Genomic DNA, 24,528 nt, shown 5'->3' on the forward strand with positions numbered 1-24,528 from the left:
CAGTTTGTTTTTGCTGCGTGTGGAGTTCTCTCTTTTCCCCCCCTAAATCACATCTGACTTGGTGTTAAAACATCGACCTCTGGCCAAAGTATTCTTAAAACAAAGGCTTAATTGGTTCTGGAGCAGCCTCCTGAAAACCAAGGGAAACATCTGTGGGTCCTGACCTTGCTTCATACCCTGCTCTTGGGGTTGGGATAATGATGAGTGCAGAAGTTTTGGGAGAGTTCTCTTCAGGGAGGCAACAGAGACGCCTAAACGCTGATGCGCAACCAGCTACAGGGCACCCCCGGGACCCATCTGCAGTGTGTGTCCCCTCTGGGCTCAGCCTGCAAAACCTCTCCCAGGTTAATGAGACAGTGGGATGAGCTCCTAGGAGCTGAGGCCAAAGGCCAAGACATGCCATGAAGGGGCCTACCCTGGACTCTGGGCAAAGGAGCCTTATCTTGCTGCTCCTCCTCATATCACTCACATACCTAACAACCACTATGCTAGTGCATCTCCATGACCACACTTGGAATCCTGCATTTATGTCTCTCTCAATAAGGTCAATGTAAAGCTAAGCACACACATTACCCTTCGCCTCTCCAAACCCACTCCTGTGTATGAACAGATGTAGGTGAGCATGTTTCCAGGGCCTAACTACTAAGAGCAGAAAGTGGGAAGCAACCCAAACACCCAACAATACAGAGAAAAACCTACACACATCGCGGCGTATTCCTGTGGTGGAATACTATGCAGCTGTTAAAAAGCAGGCTGTTGCTATACACAGTAACGGGGTAACACTGAGTGGGGCCAGGCATGAAACAGTGTGTTCTGTGGAATCCCATTTCTAAAAAGCCAAAAACCAGGCCAACCTGAGAATTTTTGTGGGAGGTGGGGGGGAGGTGGGGGGAAGCCGGAGGACTGGGAAGAGAAGGGAGCAATGGAGACTTCTGGGGAGTTGGTAATATTCGTTATCGGGGCGCAGTCAACAGTCTGTGGACCACATCCAGCCACTGTCTGATCTTATAAACGAAGTTTCGCTGGAGTACAGCCACACCCATCCCTCTAGGTACCACTGTGGGGCACGTTCTCATCCCAATGGTGGAGCTGGAGAGCTGACACAGAGACGGTGTGGCCCGCCGAGCCTAAAATCGTTACTATCTGGCCCTTTATAGAAAAAGGATTCCAACCCCATTCTAGACTACATTGATCTGGGTAACGTTTTCATATGTAAAAGTTCATCTGCCCCTCCACGAAAGACCTGAGCAGTGTACTTCAATAAAACTTGTAAAAAGTCAATAAAGTCAAATAACTGTGTCTAAAAGAAAGGTTTTTTTAATTTTCATTCCATTGATATTTGTGATAGGGAGAATCATCTTTGTTACATTAGTCTTTTCAAAACTGAGAGAAGTTGGGAGACTGTCAAAAGAGAGGGGGTGATCCCAACGCAGTCGCTGATATTGTGCCCAGAACCTCTGACAAGAACACGACATGTCCACAGAAGCACCCGGCGTCCATTCATACAAACTGTGGACCTGGCCCAGCCCCGAGATTACAGGAGGGATGGGAAGGGAATCTCATGTGATACACGGTATCATACTTCTTGAGGTTATTTTAGGATATAGCTTAGGAGAGCAACAAGCTCCCCTCATATTGAAATACAGTATTTATTAAGGTTAAACAGGTTTCAGTTTCCGGGGGGGAAAAACTTCAGCCCCGACCATCACGATGATTTAAGCCTTAAACGGGAGACCAGAGCCAAGGGAACTGTCCGCTGCACTGCTCCCCAAAGGCAAGGCCAGCCTGTCCTCTACACCCTGACCCCGGGCTGCGCAGCCATGTGCCTTGGGGACCACGTTTTTGTGTCTGAGGTTTCCTCCTTTTTCCCTTTGCTGCTTTTGTTTTGTTTGGGTTTTTTGTTTTTCCCATTTATCCTTTGATGATCAAACCAGAATCACACCTAGCTGCCATTTGGCTCAGCCTCGCCCTGGTCTAGCGGGGAAGGGGGAAAACAAGCCTGAAAGCACGCCGGTGCTGGGTCTCTATAAAATGTCTCTCTGTTTGCCCACATGGGCATCAAGCCTTAGCAAACAGAAGCAGGGGAGAACAATACCACCTGTTCACGGAGGAATAGTAATGGTCTCAGTCCTCCAAACAATGAGCTCTGTAATTTACTCCATCTTCCTCCTGAGAAAGAGCTTCCCATGGCCTGCCCCGTGCCAGGTGGTTTGGACCAGACGAGCTGCTCGGCCCAACAAGGGACGCTTCAGCCCCGGGTGTAAAGACACAACAGCTGGTCTGGTCTCGGCTGGTCTCCCAGTGACATGGCCCCAGCCAGCCTTTCCACACCAAGATAGGGATCGCTGTGCTATTCAATCTCAACAATTCCCACACCCCGGGCAACAGGACTTTCCAGCACAGCCCGAGATGCAGTAGGCCTGTTCATCTCGCCATTCATCAGGAGTTGGGGGTGAGGCATGTTCTCTAAGCAAACCCCGAATTGAAACCGTTTTCTGGGAGCCAGACTCACTGTGCCATTAATCAGAAGGCAGAAGGGTCCGCCCGGAAGTGGGCCAGCGAGAAAAACTGTGGCGTCCAGCTACAGACACCAGTCTGAACCTATTTGGAGGCTGGGGGATAAATTCAAGGTCGCACTTTGCTCTCAGATACATACTGAGATCAGCCAGCACAACTTCAGAAGTCACTGGAATATTTTTAGAGTAAGTTACTGTCTCCTTGAAAGGAGCACAAAAATATTAGGGATCCACCAAATAAAGTCTGCTGAGTCATAGCTTCCCCTGGTGAAATGACGCACACGCTACCTGGGGCAACCGGCTCTTTGAAAGTCTTACCCGGGAAGATGCAAATGGGAGGCAGCAGAGACACCCAGATGCCACGTGGCTGGAGGTCCAGGAGACCACAGGCACGTAACACGAGTTACCTGAAAAGGCAACTATGAGACGGAGAACAAGGGAACAAGGAAACCATTTAACCAGCCAGCACCAACTTCTAAACTGACCCCAGACCAGCCGGGGCACTGCAACAACTGGTTTCGAAGCCTCCCTCCGAGGGTTAAACCCAAAGACTCCAGAAGGTTCGGTCCCATTCGTTACACCAGGAGGTCCGTCCACCCTGGCAGGGCCGGGCAAGGCCAGGCAGACAGACGAAAATCGTGTTAGTCTGCTCACCCTCCACCACCGCATTCTGCTGGCAGCGGTTCAGCGCCGAGTCTGTATTAGTCCATGGTTTGTTTAGCCTTTGGATTCAAGAGAATGGAAGCGCTACGTGAGCAGGAAACAGGACACTCATCAGAGGCCAGGCTCTGTCGCCTTTCCCCTCCAGCGCTGCCAGTGTCGTGTATCAACAGGCCCAGGAGAAATCAACGTTTCGGGACAACCAGGTCAAAAGTGATATTCTTAGCACCACTTAACACGATTTTGATCCACCGGAAACGACTCTCTGGCTGTCACTCCGCCTCCCCTCCCATCTCCCCTCCCCTCTTCCCATTCACTCTCCGCCGCCTCGTCTTACTCCCAGTTTAAGACCCCTCTCTCGGGGAAAAACAGTAGCCAAGCTGGGGTCTGTGTGCCCATTGTGCCTGAACAAGAGACCCTTCACGAAAAGACACAGGCTTCTCTTTCTGTCCATATCTTTTAAATCACTTTAGCAGCATTTCTTCTGCTCCTGTTTATCCTTTGCTTCCCACCTCCCCCAACGAATCGACCACCACCACCACCATCGTCACCACCGTCGTCGTCATCACCACCCGTCATCGTTACCGCCATCATGGCAACCATCACCACCACCGCCATCATCATCACCGCCAACGTCATATCATCATCATATCATCATATCATCATCATATCATCACCATCATCCAGGTTGGGGGAGGGGGTGGAGAATAAAAGACACAAGAGACCTACGTACTGACAGTGCAAGCTTCGGGGATCTGCGGCATTTCCTACCTGAATTGCAATCTGGTGCTCAATCGTTTTGTACGCAGAGTAATGCGTGCTCCCGGACTGAAAATGGAGCTGTAGAAAGAAACCAAATCAAAGCGTTCTGCTTATGTCACCAACTACAAGGCAACATCTTAAGCAGTTTATGAATAGCAGACAAACCTCCTTAGACTGAACTGCAGCCTTGGCATTCAATCAAGACCTGTGTATTTTTATTTGTTGCTATGGATAAGATGATCATAATAATCTAAGGTAAAGTTTTTTTAAAAAAAGCCTCTATTCAATAAGCAAAAAGGGAGTGGGGAGGGGCCAGGAGTGAGAATCAATAACATGAAAAGGGAAGACGGATGCCCATTAAGACATAAAGGAAGCCAGTGTGCTGAGCAGGATGCTGCCGGAAAATTAACTGTGCTGCCAAAGAGTCATCAGCACTGCAACATGGAGGCAAGAAAAGAGATTCTGAGAGAAAGGACTGGGAGAAGCCACAAGACTGCCACAGGTACACAAGCCCCCCACGGTTCCCATAACTGGCTCTAGCTCTCCAATATAATTCTGTTTGGGGGAAAACAAATGTGTCAGGCAGAATTCAGGGGCCACCCGTGTGGCCCAGGACAGCTGGGTAGCCTGCACTCTAGGTATCCACACCTCCCCAAAGAGGGAGCCGACCACTGTCTAAGAGCCACCAAGTTTTCTAAAGGAAGACCACCACCTACTTGGTGGCCACTGAGTGAATGTCCACCCTGGTTCATCAGACCCTGAACAGCCAAATCGTACTGAAATCTCTCCTGGGCCTTCCCCTCTGAAGCCCCATCAAAAAAGTATGTATCCCCAAATAGAAAGGAGTACCAAGAGTCCTCATCAAACTCTTTCCAAATAACACTTGTTAATCTTGGGATCCTACCAATTGGGAAAACAAACACCATCTGCTGCTTTCTTTTATAAACAATGCAACAGTCACCAAAGGATCTCAACATTATCTGAAAATGCACTTTAATTTGCCACTTACGCACAAATGATGAAGAATCAGGGGGTCCTAAGAAACTGCTGACCATTCCCCTCGCAACAGGCATGTCATTGGTGTTTCCAAACAGACTGGTTTCATTGTAACAAACTATTGCTATCACTACTATTACACTGTTACCATCACCATCACCAAAACACTCCTGTATCTACCGCAAAGCATAACCCAGTCTGCAATGGTTTCAGGTCCAATTAGTATGTATCTTCCTCTCCACCAGAAAAATTATTCAGCCCATAAAAAAGAAAAGGGGGGGAAGGATTTCACATAAGAACTTTTGAAGCAACTCAAAATAAACAACACCGCAGTAATCAAATTTTAAAAAATAGTCTAAAGCCATATTGCTCATGGCATGAGGCTGTAAGTTCCCATTTTAGGACACAATGGGTTCCGGGAGCATTTTACCTGTCACAAATAACCAGAAATACCTCCTGTATCCATTACAAGTCCACTTGCCCCAGAACACAACATTAATCAACTTAAAGAGGGCACAATAAAGGTGGGCCACAGAAAGTATTTGTTCACCTGTCAAAGCAGATGATAAACCATATTCCCTAAAAGAAGCCAAGACGCCCCCTGAGCCACTGAAGACATGCCCCCCCCCCGCACTCTCAGGAGCCAGTCGTCCGAAGTGGACTGCTGACAAAGAAAACGGAAGTTGCGCTCTTTGCTCCCCCATCCTTTCTGTGAAAACTGCCCGTCAGCGCGCGGAGGTTGCACTAATTACTGTGACAATTCTGCATCATGTTAAAACAACTTTTGTGCCAGAGACAGGTTCCTCCGCGAGCTTGGAATTCCTGGCTGGAGAGCAGCTCTTGTCTGGGGAGCGGGGGGGGGGTTCTCCTTCTCAGTAGAGAAGGCGACACTAACAACGTGTCTCCCTTTCTCAGCGGGCTTTATTCTCCTCTTCTGCCTGATTTCAGAGCTTACTGGAAACTTGTCCAGGCTTTGCTTCCCACAGACCCTGCGGAGCCCTAGGCGATCTGTACTCAGGGTAACCACAGGAATCTTACATTGTCAATTAAAATTGAATGGACACCTGATAACTAAGTATAGGTCGTGGAAACAAAATTTCATATAATCACAGCCTTATGAATGCATTAATGAAACTGTGGCTAATCCAAATTCAATTTTCACTTGTCGGGTTCCATTCTTAATCCTGGCGTTCATCACCACCCAAATAACAACACGCCCCTGAGAGGAAGCTGCAATTAAACAGTAAATACACAGCTGCAAAGTCCTGAAGACTCTGGCAGGACGAAGTTAATTTAACCTTCACACACGCCACCCTAACACCCCCCAGCAATGTCACTTCCCTCCTCAGGTGTCCAGCCACACAGAACAGCCTTGACCAGCTCATAAATACCCACAGCACACGCTCCTATGGGCCTTCACTCCCAGCCAGCAACCGCTGTGTTGGAGGGATTTCAAGCTCAACTTCCCCCAGCTACAGCACACAGCCTTAACCATTTTCTCGTTTCTTACAGACCCTCTTTCCCCAAATAATCCTTTGTAAGACAAATTTTAAACTGCTTTTTCTTTCCCTGTAAAACACAAAGATGCCTGTTCATTATAGCCTAGCTTTTTAAGACAAAGGGAAAATACAAGGACCCTGGGAAAACCTGGCATTCTAAACTAGAATGAGAGATGAGAGGGTTGGCCCTCTGCTTTTTGGAAGAGACGGGGAGGTTGAGAGACCCAGGACAAGACGTGGGGCTCTCCAAGTCTTCCTCACCAGAATCTAAGAACCAGGTTCCCATAGTCCTCAACTCTGGGGACCGCCCTGCTGTTGGTCACCCGCAGCACCCATATCACTCCACACCTCACCGGGCAACTTGTGGCTGTTATATGCCCTGGCCGTGCAACAGGCCAGTCCTCAACATGGTGCCTCCCTCCCAGGGGTGTCACCCAATGAGGACTCCAAGGTACTTTCCTTTTAATTCCTCCCAGTGACACTTGAACAAAATAAACCGTACCTTCCTGTGCGTTTGTTTGTAGTGGCCAAGCCCACCCACCCATTCTAACACCCAAAGGTGACCCAACCCTCGTCCAAAGGAAGCACCGGGAAGGCTGGCTGTGCTCGACACAGGTGTGCTCAATTCTCCAGCAACAGGAAAACCAACCTGTCATGGCTGACTGCTTCCCTTATTGCCAGCATACCTTGATGCCTCATTGTAGCTCTAATCGCTACCACGGGCCTCGATTCGGCGTCTCGGATACAAGACGTCAGAGATTTCCCCGAGGTGGAAGAAAAGGGAATGGGCTTTTACGACCAGAGATCGCATCCTCAAAGGCAACTAAAAATATGGAAACCCTACGGAAAGCCCAGCGTATGATGCCTGGTCATTCCACTAAACTGGGAGGAGGCGGGGCATTAGCTTTATTTGCAGATTAATGAATCACTTGACTTTCTTTATTACAAATAATAATAATAAACCCAGATTAATCGCCTACAAGGTTTTGATTTTGGGTCCACTTCCCTTCCTTTCCACCCTGTAGCTCCTACCACATGACCCACTTGAAGTTTAATTCCCATTAGCTGAAAACACAGAACGCTTTTTAAAACATGAAAACCTAAGGCTCCTGTTCGCCATCCATCAATTTCAGGACAGGAACAGCACCCCTGTTAGGGGCCTCTTCCTTTTCGTGGGAAATAAACGTCTGACCAGGACTTTGGGCGGCCTGCCCTTTTCAAAAGTGTCAAGGGGGGCCTCTGGCTCCCCCTGGGAAGGCAAAACCAGCACTGCCTGGTAGGTGCGTGGGCTTAAGCATTCCTGCAAAGATCCAGACACCAGAACGCTTAGACCACCCTAAAACAACACCTCGAACAAAGGCATCTCTTTCCACTTCCCGGCATCCCCCAGAAATCCCGCTGCAACAAAACGCATGCCTTTGGACACAAGAACAGCCTCTCCCACTGTCTCCGTGTTCCATCAAATGTCTATTTGCCCTCATTAATTTCTTTCTTTTCTTTTTCCTCCACCTGAAACCATCAGCTATGAGTCAGAGAGGATCATTAACTTTTACAGCTTCCACACACATCCACCTACTCACATTTGGGGAAAGAAGTATTGACTTGCAACATTGCCCGAGACCAAAATCCTGTAAGAAGAAAAAGAGGGGGAAAAATTGCTTCAAGAAAGTTACATCCACAGGTCTATGGGGGGATGCTGCACATCCATTGTTTTTCCACTTTGTGCTGCACTCTCTCGCAAAACAGAAAAGAAATATTGAAGTTGAACATGGTGATGGTGATGGGCATTTCTGGGTTGATTTTTTTTTTTTGAAGAAAAACTAGATGATTTTGTTCAAATGGTAAGACAAAGTTCATAAACTGCTTGGGGTGGGGTGGGAGAGGGTATAAAGTGAATCAAGTTTCCTGCTCCTGAACAACACACGTTTCCAGCATCCACACACACACAGGCTCTAATACAGCACTTTCCTTAAAAGTTGCTCCACTAACACTCTTAAAATGATGCCCCCGTCGTTACTCCACTTAGCAGTCACAGTGCTGCAACTCATAACGAATTCATTTGCATTAATGTGGGTTTCATGTGTCCTTCCCCGGGTATGCCATTGTGATTCAGGCTTCATAAAACTGACGCGACAGAAACACAGTGCCTTTTATTTCACTTTCTAAAACAAACCAACCCACCCCAAGACCCACACAAATCCTCTCGATTTTTAAAGCATTTTACTAATATATTTAGTACATCATAATTGGCCCAGCACGCTGGATCCTAGTTATCTTCTCAGTAAATATTTATAGCATCACTCTTTCCCATTCATTCTGCATTTTCTGAGAGAATCTCACTGCAGCCTACATCTGCAATTCATTGACTTTACAATTTACCACATGTTGGGATGGGAGAGGTCTCAGCTCCATTTGAATCACTGCACAAATATGCAAGTGATTTATCGGTTTCAAACTAAAGACTGCGGGAGGACGACTCCACTTTTCCTGAACATTACTTCTTCGGAGAGACCATGAACAATTACAGTTCGTACTAATTAAGCTCTGTGAATGCGCTGTGCCCGGCTAATGCCTACCAGGCCTCAAATTTATTTTCATGATGCCAAACTTTAGTGAGCAATTTTTAACTCCTTCAGAGCTGCTGCCACTAATAATAGCCACTCCTTCCCCCTTTCGACTGAACCACTTCCCCCACCGAAATAAATAAATAAATAAAATGTAACGGGGCTGAATTACCAGCCCGAAATCAGATGTGCCTGAGGAAGCAAAAGCCATCCTGGGAAAACCCAGGAACACCAGGGCTGATAACCCGTTCAAAGATCCCACAGCCCCATCTTTGTAATGAGCTGTTACGGGATTCATCTCTGTCCCGGAGGGCTGGTAAGTTTCTGCATTCCATTGATTAGAAAATAAAACCTTTCAGCCTCGGTCTTTAGAGAGAGAAGGATCCCACCAGAAATGATGGAGCCATCAGTCCCCCTCAAGTTTCCCACACCGTGGCACCTCGCGCCCCTTTACCATGTGGTCAGCTCGTAACACACCGAACAGCACACTTTGAAAAACTAAATTAAAATCCGCCAAGTAACTGGCCTTTGAGACCTCATGGGGGGCGGGGGCGGCGATCTGGACCACCAGTGCCCCGCCCCCAGGTCGTCACACAATAACTGATAGGAAATGTATCCCTTGCAAGACCCTCACTTTGGGTGAGTAGATTGGAACTAGTCTCTGCTGAGCAAAGTAATATAGTTTTTAACAGCGCGCCCCCACCCCATGGTCCTCCCACCGCTCATTAAGAAACTTTCCAGTCCCCAGTTTGGATCAAGACATTCCCCAAACCCGAATCTGGGTCCCATTTTCTCATGCTTCCCTAATCCTAGTCCAGCATCTTCTCCGCCTCCCTGGGCAACAACATTTTGGTGCCGCCACCTCCATCTCCAGACATCAGCTCACGTTTCCTGAAATGAGTGGCCTTCCCATCCCCAACATAAGCCTGGATTGTTCCTTCTCATCTATTAATTTCTTTTAATCAACTCTCCTCACCCTCACTTAAAAAAAAAAAACTCCCCTGAACTAGTGCCCTGTGCAATGTGTGTGTCTTCCCTTCCAGCTCAGTGGAAGGGACATCATATAAACTACAAAGCAGTCTCCCCTATCAAGTGATCTCCCCTTCTCTAAGTATTCTGGGAAATATGCACAATATAGGCAACATACTCTTAAAAAAAAAGGAAAAAGGGAGAAAGCAGAAGGGAAAAGATGCAAACACCTAGAGCAACTTTGCTTTGGAAAAAGGCATTTGTGCAGGGCCCCCCACTGAATTTCCATCCCTGAAAGTGCTCTTTATAAATGTGTATAACAATAGCCTAGAGGAAAAGTACAAGTCAGCTGCCAAGGAGGGGGTGGCCGTCGCAGTCAGCTCAGATTGCAGAGGTGGGGGTCAGAGGAGGGGGGAGGGCAGCATTTGCGATGGGCTTCCTCCCAGCACCCCCCCCAACTCATTGCTTATAATTAGTGAGAGAAATCTGAGCTACTGCCAATGTCTGCGGACCTTGAATATTATAAGGCCAACGTGGCGTCAAATATCTTAACATTCATAAGTGTTATGGGCTGTAAATAAAGCCTGTGGATTTATGACCCAGTGGCGCTTGCCAGCAAAGGACTGGGGCACATTTCTTTCAGCAGACCTGTCGAGGTGCAAGTTTGCCTTTGGTTGTAAAATTAACCATTTCCTTCACAAATGTGCTCAATTATAAGTCAGAGCTGAAGATTTACTTACACGGTTGCCAATGTTCACTCCCAGAAGAATCTCAGACACCCCCATAGCACGCCCCTACAAAAATAAAAGCCTCCAGAATCTGACTGACCCCCTCCTTTTCAAAACTTCTGTACTGTGTCACCTCCAAACAGTTATAAATGTGGTTAAAGATATTATCTAATTCCACTTAACCAAGACTAAAAAGCTTACAACCTACTTCCTTGGAAAGTGCTTATTTATTTGGCAAGTCCATGGTTTAAAAAAAAAGCAAAAAAAAGAGAGAGAGAAGAGTAAATCACTCTTTACCTTAAGTCTCTTCCCTTCCCCCAATAAAATGTCATCTACTTCCTGTGCAAGAGAGAGCCTTTGCTAAATCCAGGTTGTCTCATACTTAACTGCCAATAAACCAACTTCCACATAACTTCCAGACAGCTGGGGAAAAGGTCCCCGGGAGTTTTAGTCATGGTCCAGAAACACGCGTCCGCACAAAAATTTGCAGCTGTCCTTTCTCTCCAGTGCATTTTTTAATGTGATTCGGGGGCCCCTGTTGCGAAGCCTCTGACAAAATGTGAAATACTCTTAGATGCCTCCTCGCTGACCCACGGTGCTGATGTGAGAGAAGCCGCACCAAGATTTCCCAACCAGGAACTCCAGGCACTGTTTGCAGGCACACAGGCACCTCGCGGGATGGAACGGGCATTCACAACCTGGAAAGGCTTCTACTGTAAATCTTTAAAAGCACAGCCTCCGGTGCAACTCTTAAAATGCAAGTTTTCTAAAGCAAATATTTTTGCGCTGCTCCCAGAACAGCCTTCTTGATCTGCCAACCCCCAGACACCTTCCTGTAACTTTTTCACAGCTTGCTAAGAAACAGAAAGCTGACCAGCTTCCAGCAGGGACTCCGAATGAAATCCATTATCAGTAAAATCCAAATCAACGTGCGAAACTCCTCGGCTACGAACGGGGGTTGTCTTCCTCTAAATCTTTCCTCAGTCAGATAGGGGGCATCAGTGAAAGCTACTTCCCTGTAGCCGTCAAAAGTTTCCAAAAACACTTCTTCCAGAGAAGCACTTTAGGCTCCCAAATGCTTAATAGTTTGTTTCTGGCGTTTCAGAAAGCTTTAAATTCAACAAACGCCAAGGCGCTGGCATATTAAATTTATAATCATTAAAATATGACTTACTGGGTGAGTGTTGAACCCATAATCCATACTGCAGACATTAAACCCCAACCTATAAAGATTAGCACTGAATTAATGCTGTGGCGGTCAGATTGAAATCTAAACACGTTCGCCATAAATATTTCGGAAGGAGATGAAAAACAATTAGCATAAATACCAAAGAAGGGCAAGAACACCTGTTCTTTTTCAGGGTGATAAGCATTTTATTGTTCTCTATTTAAAATGTAATGACCTGTGTAATTACAGTAATATTACATTGTTATGTAGGGGCTTGGAATGTCACACTTTGAAAAGTGTTGTCAAAACAATTGGGGGTGAAGGTGGGGGGTGGAGGGGCAACAGGGAAGGACCACCATTAACCCTTCCCATTCCAAGCTAGCTCTTTTGTATTAGAAAGGATTATGTTGTTTGAGTGAGAAGAAAACACCCATTTTTCACAAGGCAGAAAGAGAAGTTGCCTGGCTAAATAGAACCCCAGTGAATAGACCTCTCTTGGTTTCCTTCAAATGCTGGATTCCAAGTTCAAAAACGAATTCAAGATGCTGCTTATTTATTTGTTCAAACTAGTAGCAAATAGCTCGGTTGAAAAGCAAACAACGTTGGATAAAAGACGCAAGAACTCCAACCATCAAGTCCTGAAAAAGAAATTCAAACCTAACTAGAATTTCGACCACACCACATTCCCCTTCTGTCTTGGCAGGAGGGAAAAAGAAATGCACCACTACTTTTTGCTATCAACTTTAATACAGTAACAGTATTCCTATCTTTAACATACAAATGTTACCACAATTCTAATATTGGCAGTTCTACCATTTCCCCTACACTTAACTAGACCTCTCTCCTTAATGCGTTTTTGTATTCAAATCTGTCTTTTTAAAAGCTGTTCCTATTACTGTATCAAAGGCTAAATTAATGTTATGCAGAAATCTTCATCGTTTTAAAATAAAATTATTACTATCAAGCTTTATGGCGTCTTTGGCAATTAAAGCATTATTCTTGAAATAATGTATTATTCATCATAAGCCGATTTAATGATACTCCTTAATTCTTTACATTCTTAAATAGAAAAGCAGAAATCAGGGATCGAAAGAGTTGGCTTTTTAAAGGATGAAGCTGCTTACAGGTACACTCATAAGCACCAGAAAATGTAGCAAAAACACCACCACCAAGGAGGATCAGGATATGAATTAAGCATATAGCTAATTTGTCTTTACACCTTGCCCTCCAAAACACCCTCTATAAAGCACTAAGAATTTCAGATAGGCATGAAAAGACCGCTGTCTTGCCTATAGACTCCGCCGGCAGCTGTATCAAATCTGGAATTGCAAGCTGACCCCTCTGATCGAAGACGTCAGGAGTGACATGTAACAGCCTCTCGTCCTCATTTCCATTGCTCTGCTGTCCAGCCTAAATAAATAACTTTAATTTGGGAGCACATACTCTAACCCAGGTAACAGAGAGGAAGGCGGAAGGGGCAGCGCACACAAAGATGTCAGTTGCTGTTTGACATGCAAATACTGAAAACTGCCTACTGAGTTCAGAAATGTCTTTTCAGACTCAACCTGATGTCACAGCACAAGGCCACCCGCTAGGTCCACAATTAAAATAACTAGTCTCCGTCTATTCCTATAATGCCCACCAAGGGAGCCTTCCTTTTCGCACCAGGAAATCACTTCTCTGCCTCTAACCATTTCCCTGTTTCCCAATTACAGCACAACAACACAGCTCAAGTTTTCGGAGATAGTATGGCCAGACTGCCAGCGGTCACAGGCGGGGAGTTTGCAGAGTCAAGAAAGCCAGCAAGCCCACCATCCAAGCTCAACATTCAGATGGCCTTTCAGATGGCCAAGTAGATTTCAAAATAATACCATCGCAGAGGGAGGGGGAGGGTAAGAAATTCTCATGGTTACTTTGGAATGTTGCTTGGTCGGGTTGGTGAGTACACAAACCATCCGATTCCGAGCTGAAAGCTCCCGGTTTAAGATGCCCTCAAGCTCCCAAGAAAAATACGACAGAGTCATAGCAGGGTGTGCTTCCCCCAGAGCCCGGCCCCTGCAGCCAGAAAGAGCTGGCCCTGCAGGAAGAGGTCGGGCTGAAACGTTCTCCCAGCTTCCCAAGCACGCAGAAGCCTGAGCGCAGGGGAGGGGGGAATAATTATTTCTCTTTCCTAGCCATAAAAAATGACCGGTCTAGCATGCCCTTGCCATTTTTGCCGGGACCCAAAGAACAGGTCAAACCTGATAGTTAATATTTTAATGCTTAAAAACACTTGTAGATCTGATCAACTCCTGTTCGGCAAGCCCTCGGCCATTAGCCCTGAATCAACGGCTGCTGAACAGTGGGTGCATTATTTCAAATGGCTATCTCCAGTTACCGAATAAGAAAAAACAAGAGTAGTAGTGTGTGTAAATAAGAGGTAGGGGGACCAAACCAGAGAAGGTGCAACTGACAATTCCGGGAAACCAGGCACAAACGACTAAAGACTGCGTCTAGAGATTCTCAACCCCGGCTTTTTCTGAGGATGGGAGGAGGGGGTTCAGGGCAAGGGCAGCGGGCAGAGGCCATCTAGGAAAGGGATGAGCCTCATTAACAAATGTCAGCGGTGAATGCGGGATGCAGGCTATGAGAAGCAGCCCAGGAGCCTGGCACCCCACGCCACTGTGGGGCCCCCAAAGTTGAAGGCCCACGATCAGCAGCCCAGTCCTTTTAGGACAGATGCCCTTAACCTCCTCTGTACCCCCTTGGGCCAGCAAACCCTGGTGTCTGTCTCCCCTCCCCCACGGCCCACTGAGCTAGTGCGTGCAGACCCCGCTCCACGCCCGAAGCCACCAAAATTCCCTAGAAATACATCAAGTTCGCTTGGAGAAGGCGGTGCCGGCTACCCACAAACCCAGGACCCTAGCCACAGACAGGGGCCTCCCCACCCAGCGCGGCCCGGGAGAGCCTGTAGCCAGCGCGCCGGGCAGCCGAGCCAGCCAGCGCGCTCAAGGCGCTCGCGGCCCTGCGGGGCAGGCTAAAGGATAGGAAGCCCAGAGGCCCGAAGTTTGCAGCGGGACCACTCTGGCAAGCATGACCTTCCAGGGCAAAAGAGGAGGAGGACTATGAGCCTGAGCTCAGCACTAGAAAGCTAAATAAATAACCGGCCGGAAAAGAAAGCCGAGTCGCTTCTCCAGGGCCCCGGGCTCCGCGCGCTCGCTCGCTAGTTTTCAAGCCTGGAGGAAAAATTCACTCTCTACCCCGCGCGTCGGGCGAAGCCCAGTCACTGAGTCCCTGGCAGCGGCAGCCAAGGGGTTAACCGGGGAAAGCCCAAGACGCCACAGAAGAGGGAAGAAGAGAGAGAAAAGAAAGAGCCACACAGTCATCTTCCCAGGGTGAAGAAACAAACAACACCACCAAAGGGGGAGGGGACAATCAGAGCGCAAGAAAAGTTCTTCTGATTTCTTTCGCCCCCAACAAAGCCCTGCATGGAAAGAAAGGTCTCCCCAACATCACGAGGCAGCAAACTGAAAGCAAGAATATGGCGAAGTGCAAACAAATCCAGTCCACAAAAGGCAGAAAAGTTTGGAGAGTTTCGGGCGGCCTGGGCCACGAGCGGGGGAGGGGAGGCGGGGAGGGGAGGAGGTGTGGAGGGGGAGGGAGAGGAGGAGGAAGGAGGGGGCAGGGCAGGGGCCGCATGCGGGGCAGGGCTGGCGGGTAGCGGGCGGGGGCCGGGCGCGGAGACACTTACGGTTCGGGCGGTGGGCGAGAGAGATCCGTTGGGGAGGTAGGGGCTCGTCAGGTCGGGGATCATGATGAAGGGGTAGCCGGGATACGGTGGCCCCTTAAAGAGCCCTCCATCTTGCCTCTTGGCCGCTAACATGGCGGGGCGGCGAGGGGACGGCGGCGGCCGCGCGGAGCGGGAGAGAGCAAGGAGAAACTTTTTAGAAAGTGGCTCAAGTGTCCAGGCGCCCCGGCCGGGCCGGCGCAAGGCCGGGCCGAACGGGGCGCGGGGCCCGGGCGCGCGGGACGGCGGGCCCGGGGGGTGGCTGCGGGCGGCTGCGGGGCACGCGGGGCATACTCACCTTCTTCCAAACTTTCCCGGGATTTATCTCGGAAACTTTCGGAGCGAGGCGGAGGCCGTCTTTCCGCCTTCCCGGAGGGGTGGAGGTGGGGAGGGCGAGGGGCAAACGCCACGGAGGGGTGGAGGGAAGGGGGGAGAAAAAGAACCGGCGGGGTAGGGGTTTTGGGGGGAGAGAAAAACAGGGTTACAAGTTTTTGCAATGGTGGCACGGCACGCACACGCTGCCCGCCCGGCCCCGCGGTGCCCCGCCGCCGCCCCCAGCCCCGATTTCTCCCCTTTAAGCAACATTTGCCAAACCCAGGAAATAGATTAAAAACCCCACCAGCCCGAGGGGCTTTTCCTACCTCGGAATCGGAGGAACTGTTTTGATTCGTTTCTGATTCATTGACTAGAGACGATTTGACATCAGCTAAATCCCTCTCTGCCGAGGAGTTTTCGGAGCTCTTCTCCTCCTGCTCGCCTTCGTCTTTGAAGGAAATCAGTTCGTCGTTGGCGCCTAGGTCATCTCCTCCACCGCCGTTCAGCTGCGGCATTTTTTTCACCCACCAGCAGCAATTTTGGAAGAAAAATGAAGGAAGAAAAGCCAAAAAAAAAAAAACCAAAAAAGTTTTGCCCCCCCCAAAAAATATTGCAAGAAAAAGACCAGTCCAAGGTGAACTTTTTTTTCAGCTTTGGGGTCTTTTTCTCCTGGGGAGGGGAAAGAGGGAGGAGGGGAGGGGAAGGGGGGAGATCTTCTGCACGCGTGAGTTTGGGTTTCTTTTTTCTCTCGTTCCCAAGGATCCGATCAATGTGCAAAAAAAATAATAAATAAAAAAGGGGGGTAAAAAAAACACCACCAACAACAAGAAGTCAGATATAAAGAGCAAAGGGGGGGGAAGCCGAAGATACAGGAGGAGCTCGTGCCGCTCGAATTTGAGTGAGTTGAAGTTAGACTGAGAGCTTTTCAGTTCAAAGGCGGCGCTGATTGACAGATAGAAAAAGGGGGATCGAAATCCGGAGGAACGGAGTAGTCTGGGAGCGGAGATTATTGACAGGGCGAGAGGAACACACTCGCTTAATGAGATGCCAGGGGCGGGGCCAGTCTGGTGACGTATGCATAAATAAACAGGCGGGGTGGGCGGGGCGGGGGCGGCTAACAATGATCCTTTCGGGCGCCGGGAGCAGGAGGAGGAGAGGGCGGGGGAGCAGTGGGGAGAGAGATGGAGGGAGGAGTGTGGTGGGGGAGAGGCCTTTGCTTAGTGTGCGACCCCGGGAGTCTGGGCAGGGGGTACCGGGACTCTCTCCGGGAGTCGGGGGGCGGCCTTAGAAGGACAATGCGGAGTTGGAGAGGAGGGGAAGGGGGTGGCGACCAAGTCTGGAATTGGAGCCGAGGAAGGCGGAAGGAAAGCCCACTTGGGGGGCGGGGATGGGGAGAGGCCCAGGAAAGTGCACTTTAGAAATATTAGAAATAAGTCTTGAGAATGGGTGAAAGGAGAGTATTACTGGGAGAGGGGTGTATTGGGGGTGGGGTCTTAGTGGTTAATCCAGCAGTGAAATCAGCCACCCTTGGGCGGGGTGTAACAGAAGTCAAAAAGAAAGATCAGCCCTCCACTTTCAGCAGGCTTGGGGAAGTGCAGGGCTGGGCAGAGTTCCTGGTCATAGGCAGTGAAAGAAACTATTAACCCACGAGGTCTTCCCTCCCTTTTTTGTTTGTTAATAGTGAATCATTTCATTAAATGTCTCAGTAGAACAAATATGCCAAGATCACCTTTTATCCAAAAAAACAATCAAATATTGTAGTGTTTGTTAGGGACATTAAAAATATCTTTAAAGTAAAAAACATGATTCTTTTAAATGTTGAGTTGTGGGGTTTTTTTTTTTTTTTAACTGACGTCTTAGGTGGTAGGAAATGAGCTAGGATTCAAAGTCCTTTCTGACTTTGGAGGTGAAAAGTTTGGGCGTCAACACCACCAGGGAAAATAAAACTGAAAGTTCACCAGCCCCTGGGATCAGAGGTACTGGAGTCTTTCTCCAAGGGGGTCTCAAATGAAATCCCGGAAAGAGTGACCAAATAATCAAGATGTAGATGGCCCCGGCAGGAAATTGCTAACCAAGTTGATGCTGGAAGACCTCAGGGAGGAGATGGAAAACCTGGGGTTTAAAGCAGGTATTTGTTGATTTTCAGGCACTCTCCTGGGGAGCAGATTGATTTGCTACAAAATGGGGCACAGAATTATGTTAAGGGGGGAAAGACCTGGCTTCCCAAACACAGTGCTCCTGGATGATGGAGCAAGAACATTTCTTTTCTTGCGAATATCCAATGGGAAGTGGACTGGAAACCAACATGAAAGGGGGACAGAAAGAATCAAAAGAAAGAAAGAAATCAATAGGAATTAGCAAATTGTCTATTAGGAAGTGTTGGTCTAGAGTCCATGATGCAGTAAATTATCCCACCCATCCTTAAAAAAACATTCACTTGCTGTTCAGCCAGCTCATCAGTACCTAAAAAGAGCAAATTTACCATGTAGTATTTAGAGACTTTGGGTTTTCAGCAAAACTGTTTTGTAAGCTAAGGTCTCAGAAAGAAGACTACTAAAAATAATGATACCAAGATTGACAAGGCCCATGAATTCCGCTGCAATGGAAAAAATTCACAACCACATCTGCACACGAAACAATAAGATGCAGAGAAAACAAAAATGTGTGGGGGTGGGGGGCTAGAATCACTGTAATTCCAACTTTAATATTAATCAGGAAATCAGAAGTATAGTGAGAAGAAGCCTGAAAAGTTAAACAAATGTGTACATTTAATCAGACAGGATTGAATAGGATACAAAGCACAGGACTAATTAGTCTCAGCAGGTAGGACTAACCTTCAGACTTCATAAATAAATAAGGCAGGCACAGTTTCTAAGAGGGAGAGTGGAGACAGAAAGGGGATTATTTCAAGACACCAAGTAAAAACATGAAGAATGAAATGCTTCACTGTTAAATCCATGTACAAATGGATTTAACAGTTTCCTTTTTCAGGTCTTTTCACTCGGTTGCCTTTAGATTTATACGTTTAGCAAATGACCGTAGTTTTTCACACTTGCTAATTGTAACATGTATACTTAGTGTGCCTAAGTCTGTGTACGGCATAGACTTTCCTAAGGCCCATTTTAAGGGCTTATTTACTTTAACTGGAACACATTTATGGTAATTCAATTTTCTGGCAATTTCTTTCTCCTGTATGGTGGTATTTTGGTTTTTAATCTAACCTGATCTGAATTAAGTTGGATAATGAGGTCTTCTATGTCCTTTATAGGACTACCTGGATAATAAAAGCTCACAAATACACTGACTTGAAATTTTAAAGAGCGCATTTATTGTTTTTAATGTCCTGGCCTGCATTTTTATCATATGTAAATATAAGCGCTTTCTTCCTGTGATCAAGAACCACATGTATTTTGGCATATCCTTATATTTCTTATTCAAAGGAAACTCTTGAATCTTTCCTTCTTTAAGTCTCTGATTTAATCGAGCAACTAAAAGTTATTTCATGATAGCACATGTGCCACATTTCATTTCTTTGCCTTGTGCCACAAAAAGGCTTGGAGAGACCAGCAAGCCCTCAGAGGGACAATGACCTTGGAGTCTCTGAAAGGGCTTCAGGTGATGTCAGGGTGGGGGTGGGGGAAGAGTTGGGCATGGAGCTGCAATTGGCATCTCCAAGGTCATATGATTTTTTTTAATCTTTCGCCCACAACGTGAACATGTAATTTACAGATTTGGTGTGAAATTTTAAAGAACAGCTGGCATGTGCCCAGGTTGAGGCAACTCAGACATGTTCAAAAAATTTTTTTAAATATGTCTTGATTTTTGAGACAGAGAGAAAGAGAAACATTGATGGAAGAGAGAAATGCCAGTTGGTTGCCTCCCATACCTGCCCCATACCTGACCAGGCCTCAAACCCGAAACCTAGTTATGTTTCCTGACCAGGCATGGAACCCCTAAAATGTTGGTGTGCAGGACAATGCTGTAACGAACTGAGCCACACCAGCCAGGACTTTGATAGTTTAAGGCAAATTCTCTCTCTAGATATTGATGACTCCTACTACTTGGCAAGGATTCTGAAAACACACGGAGGAAGCCAGACCAGTTCTGACTTTAGCCCGAACTAAGAGATTATTGCCCTCTTGGTGTATGAATATTGGGGGGTGGGCAGGATTCGGGAGAAGCTAGGACTTCTTCCTTTGAAGCCTGTCATGGGAACCAGACCAGGGCCTGAACTCTACAGGGAAACTGTCCCTCACTCTCCCGTTCTTTCTCTGTCTCCTCCTTACCCGCTACTTCTTCACTTCTTTGTTTACTCCTCCCTGTCCGCCATTCTTTTATCAAATCTTTCTCTGTGGGCCCCAACCTGTGTGGCTCAGTTGGTTGGGTGTCATCGCAAAGCTAAGGGTCGATCCCCAGTCAGGCATGTCGTATCTCTCTCACATCAATATTCCTCTCCCTCTCTTTCTCCTTCTCTTTCCCTTTCTCTAAAAGTAAATAAAATATATTTTTTTAAAATCTCCGTGGAGCCCTGGCTGGTGTAGCTCAGTGGATTAAGCATGGGCTGTGAACCAAAGGGTTATGGTTTGATTCCCAGTCAGGGCATATGCCTGGGTTGCGGGCCGGGTCCCCAGTGGGGGCCATATGAGAGGCCACCACACACTGATGTTTCTCTCCCTCTCTTTCTCATTCCCTTCCCCTCTCCCTAAAAATAAAAATAAAAAAAGACTTCTGGCCAAGATGGAGACGTAGGTGGAAACATTGTGCCTCCTCGCACAACCAAGTTTAAAGACAACAAAGTTTTAGTAACAAAAACACAACCAAAACACAGAAAAATTGAACTGTATGGAAGTCTGACAGCAACAAATCATTTATCCAGACTGGTAAGAGGGGCAGAGTCACGCAGGAAAAATTGGCCAGACCGACCCAGTCGCGCAGGCGGCAGTTGGCGGATCCCAGGTGTGGGGTGGCAACGGGTGGACCCAGTCAGGGCACAAGGCGGCTGGCTGACCACGGTCACATATTCACGTGCAGATAAACCAGGTAAAGGAGTGAGCAGTGAGAGAGACCTCACAACCCAGGGCCCCAGCCCCGAGAATTAAAGCCTAAAAGCACCAGTTGGAAAAACTTTCAGGGTCAAGGTGCCAGGAGAAGCTCCCAGACTCACAGAGAGTTTGTTGGAGAGACCCACAGGGTCCTGGGGGCTGCACAAGCCCACACATCCGGGAACCAGCACCAGAAAAACCCAATTTGCTTGCGGGAAGCAGCAGAGGGAACGCCATTGCCCCTCTCTGACCCCACCCCCACATAAGCATCACAACCCAGCGACTGGGTCACCCCACCCTGGTGAACACCTAAGGCTCTGCCCCTCATACATAACAGGCGCAAACAGACCAAAACATTATGGCTCAAGAACAGCTCAAAGCCCCAGAGCCAATACTTCTAAGCGACCAAGAGATAGCCAACCTATCAGATGCACAGTTCAAAGCACTGGTGATCAGGATGCTCACAGAACTGGTCAATTTTAGTCACAAATTAGAGGAACAAATGAAAGCTAAACTAATTGAAATGAAAAGAAATACACAGGAAACCAATAATGATGGAAAGGATACTGGGACTCAAATCAAGGGAGTGGGCCAGAAGGAAGAAAAAAATGATCAAACAGAAAAGAATGAAGAAACAAGAATTCAAAAAAAATGAGGAGAGGCTTAGGAACCTCCAGGACATCTTCAAACATTCCAACATCCGAATTATAGGGGTACCAGAAGGGGAAGAGGAAGAGCCACGAGTGGAAAACGTATTTGAACAAATAATAAAGGAGAACTTCCCTGATGTGGCAAAGGAAATAGACTTCCAGGAAATCCAAGAAGCTCAGAGTCCCAAAGAAGTTGGACCCAAGGAGGAACACACCAAGGCACATCATAATTACATTAGCCAAGATGAAAATGAAGGAGAGAATCCTAGAAGCAGCAAGAGATAAGGGGACAGTCACCTACAAAGGAGTTCTTATCAGACTGTCAGCTGATTTCTCAAAAGAGACCTTACAGGCAAGAAGGGGCTGGAAAGAAGTATTCCAAGTCATGAAATCCAAAGACCTACATCCAAGATTGCTCTATCCAGCAAAGCTTTCATTAAGAATGGAAGGGCAAATAAAGTGCTTCTCAGATAAGGTCAAATTCAAGGAGTTCATCTTCACCAAGCCCTTATTATATGAAATGTTAAGGGGACTTATCTAAGAATAAGAAGACAAAAAATATGAACAGTGAAAGGACAGCAAACTCACAGTTATTAACAAGCACACCTAAAACAAAAGCAAACTAAGAAGACAGCTAGATCGGGAGCAGAACCATAGAAATGGAGATCACATGGAGGGTTAGCAACAGGGGAGTGGGGAGAGGAGAAGGGAGGAGAAGGAACAGAGAATAAGTAGCATAGATGGTAGGTAGAAAATAGACAGGGGGCAGGGCAAGAATAGTATGGGAAATATAGAATCTAAAGAATTTGTGACACATGGACGTAAACCAAAGGGGGGGAATGGTGGGGGAGGGGGTGTGCAGGGTGGAGGGGAATGAAGGGGGGAAATAGGACAACTGTAATGGCATAATCAATAAAATATATTTAAAAAATTAAAATTTTAAAAATCTCTATGGAAGTATGTTGATATTAGTAATATGCATAAAATTTTGTTATCTTTACCTGAGAACATTTCCTCATTGCTTTTAGAAAGAGAGGAAGGGAGAGAGAAACAGTGTGAGAAAGAAACATCAATCTGTTGACTTCCATACCTGCCCTGCCCAGGGATGGAACCCTCAACCTAGAGTAATATGCACAAAATTCAGTGACTAAGTTACCTCCCCCAGATACGCTTTCTCATTCATCCCCACTGGGGAGTATGAAAAGGATGCTCCAGTTTATATAAATCACCTTTTGGGCACGGGTCCCTCATGGGGAGTGAGGGCAGAGAGTTGGGTGTCCTCTGGGAAACGTGCTGGATAGGGACAGCAGAAATAGGCCACATTACCTGTTACCCTTCGTCCTGTCTCACCCGGCAGTTGAAGTGGTTGGACCGGGTACTTTCTTAGACCCTTTTTAGCATTCACAGTCCATGAGTCATAGTTTCAGCCCCCACCTCATTTATGGGGGAGGTTTACCAGCACTAGCAAAACAGACAAACCACATTGGAAGTTTGGCTTCGGAATTCAGGAGAAGTAAGGGGAGTCTGTTCAGATTCACCAGAAGCAGAGAAGACATGTTGACAACCATATTCAGCTCCCTCAATTGCTCGGCAAGATTCTACTAAATTACCCTCGACAGTGATGCGTACACATGTGCGTGTGTGTGTATGTATGTTGTGTGTTATTTTTCTTTAAAGACCAGGGCTCCATGATGGATGATCTGTTACCCACTGTGTTGGACTTATCTATGCAGGGAGCGTGCTGACGGATGGAAGCCAAAGAAAGAATCTGAAAATATAAGGAAGCTATAATATGGGGAAATGTTTAGAAGCCAAAGTCCTGATTCCACTGTGAGATTTTGTTTGCTTTTTGTTCCGTGTGGGTGATGATGGTTCCTTATTTGGATCTTAAGGAAAGCTACTCCCTTAGCCAACATAGGAACACTAAAAATTGGACACCTAAGAGTTTTCAGTTTTAACAGGAAGAAGAGGTAGGTAAAAAGGGCCCACTTTGCAGGCATCCTTTTATTTCCCCCCAGTGATTCTGTCAAGGAACGTGCAAAGGCACACACACACACACACACACACACACCCTCTTCTTGAACCCCTGAGGAACACTGTTCTGTTCTGGCATTTTTCTGCAGTGCCTGGCTTGATCACCTTGCTTCAGCTAATGACAGGTCTGGGTAATAAAGTGACAATAATGCCTGATGATCCGAGGGTTAATGGGGAGATGTATGCATTTGTACAGGGTTTCATCACCTGCCTTCCCAAGCCGATCACTTCCGCTATAGGCATTTGTGACAGCCTTTGGAAAGACATCAGCTCTCCCTAAATATACCTTTCCTATTGACAAGATGTCTTTTAACCCTAATAGTAATGGAAGAAGGCCAATAAATGCAACATTTACTGCATAACTTGCCTTATTTTGGGGTGGTGTACGATTCCTTTCTAGCCGTTTCTAGAAGATGTTTTCAGCCTAATTTGCTCCCTAGAAATTTCGCTTGCTACAGTTATACGTCTATGACGTTTTATTGCCTGAAGCCAAGTCTGCATAAGAACTTTCTTAAGATATACTTATCCTAATGCCAGGCTACAGGAACTGGCTGTTTTATGCGGAATTATTTGTGCTGCCCTGGTGTACAGGGCAGAGACTTCCGATAGCTGTGGCTATAGGGTAGGTCCCGATGTGTCTGAGAAGGGGGAAAGGCTGCTTTAGAAAGTTTCATCTAGGTTGATTTGTTGAAGTCTTTGGAATTAATGACTGGGTGTGAATTTAACATATTGAAATGCTTGAGGTTTTATTTTCTTTCCAATAAAAAAAAACCAACCCCACCAGTGACCCTATCTTTTTTCACGGAGCATCCTTGCCCACTGAAACCCTGTTGTTCAGAAATGTCAGGGATGCCAAAGC

The 24,528-nt window shown here is 47.0% G+C and overlaps 1 protein-coding gene across 33 annotated transcripts in view; it reads right to left on the reverse strand.

Moving 5' to 3' along the window:
- TCF7L2 (transcription factor 7 like 2) overlaps positions 1-16,972 on the reverse strand; it is a 185,261-nt gene extending 168,289 nt beyond the window's left edge. For 7 of the 33 annotated variants that reach the window (XM_037063912.1, XM_037063908.1, XM_037063904.1 and 4 more), the window contains exons 1-4: positions 16,270-16,970; positions 15,927-15,993; positions 15,593-15,717; positions 3,948-4,016 (exon numbers count right to left, since the gene is read on the reverse strand). In XM_037063912.1, coding sequence (XP_036919807.1) covers positions 3,948-4,016; positions 15,593-15,717; positions 15,927-15,993; positions 16,270-16,458 — 450 coding nt within the window. In that variant the 5' untranslated portion in view covers positions 16,459-16,970. Of the gene's footprint in view, positions 1-3,947; positions 4,017-15,592; positions 15,725-15,926; positions 15,994-16,269 lie in introns of those variants that run through there. The other 26 variants (XM_037063909.1, XM_037063905.1, XM_037063907.1 and 23 more) reach the window with 8 other exon arrangements.
- Positions 16,973-24,528: the final 7,556 nt, after the last annotated feature.

This window comes from Sturnira hondurensis, unplaced genomic scaffold (assembly GCF_014824575.4).
Source record: "Sturnira hondurensis isolate 20B ecotype Veracruz unplaced genomic scaffold, ASM1482457v3 Scaffold0014854, whole genome shotgun sequence".
NCBI lineage: Eukaryota > Metazoa > Chordata > Mammalia > Chiroptera > Phyllostomidae > Sturnira > Sturnira hondurensis.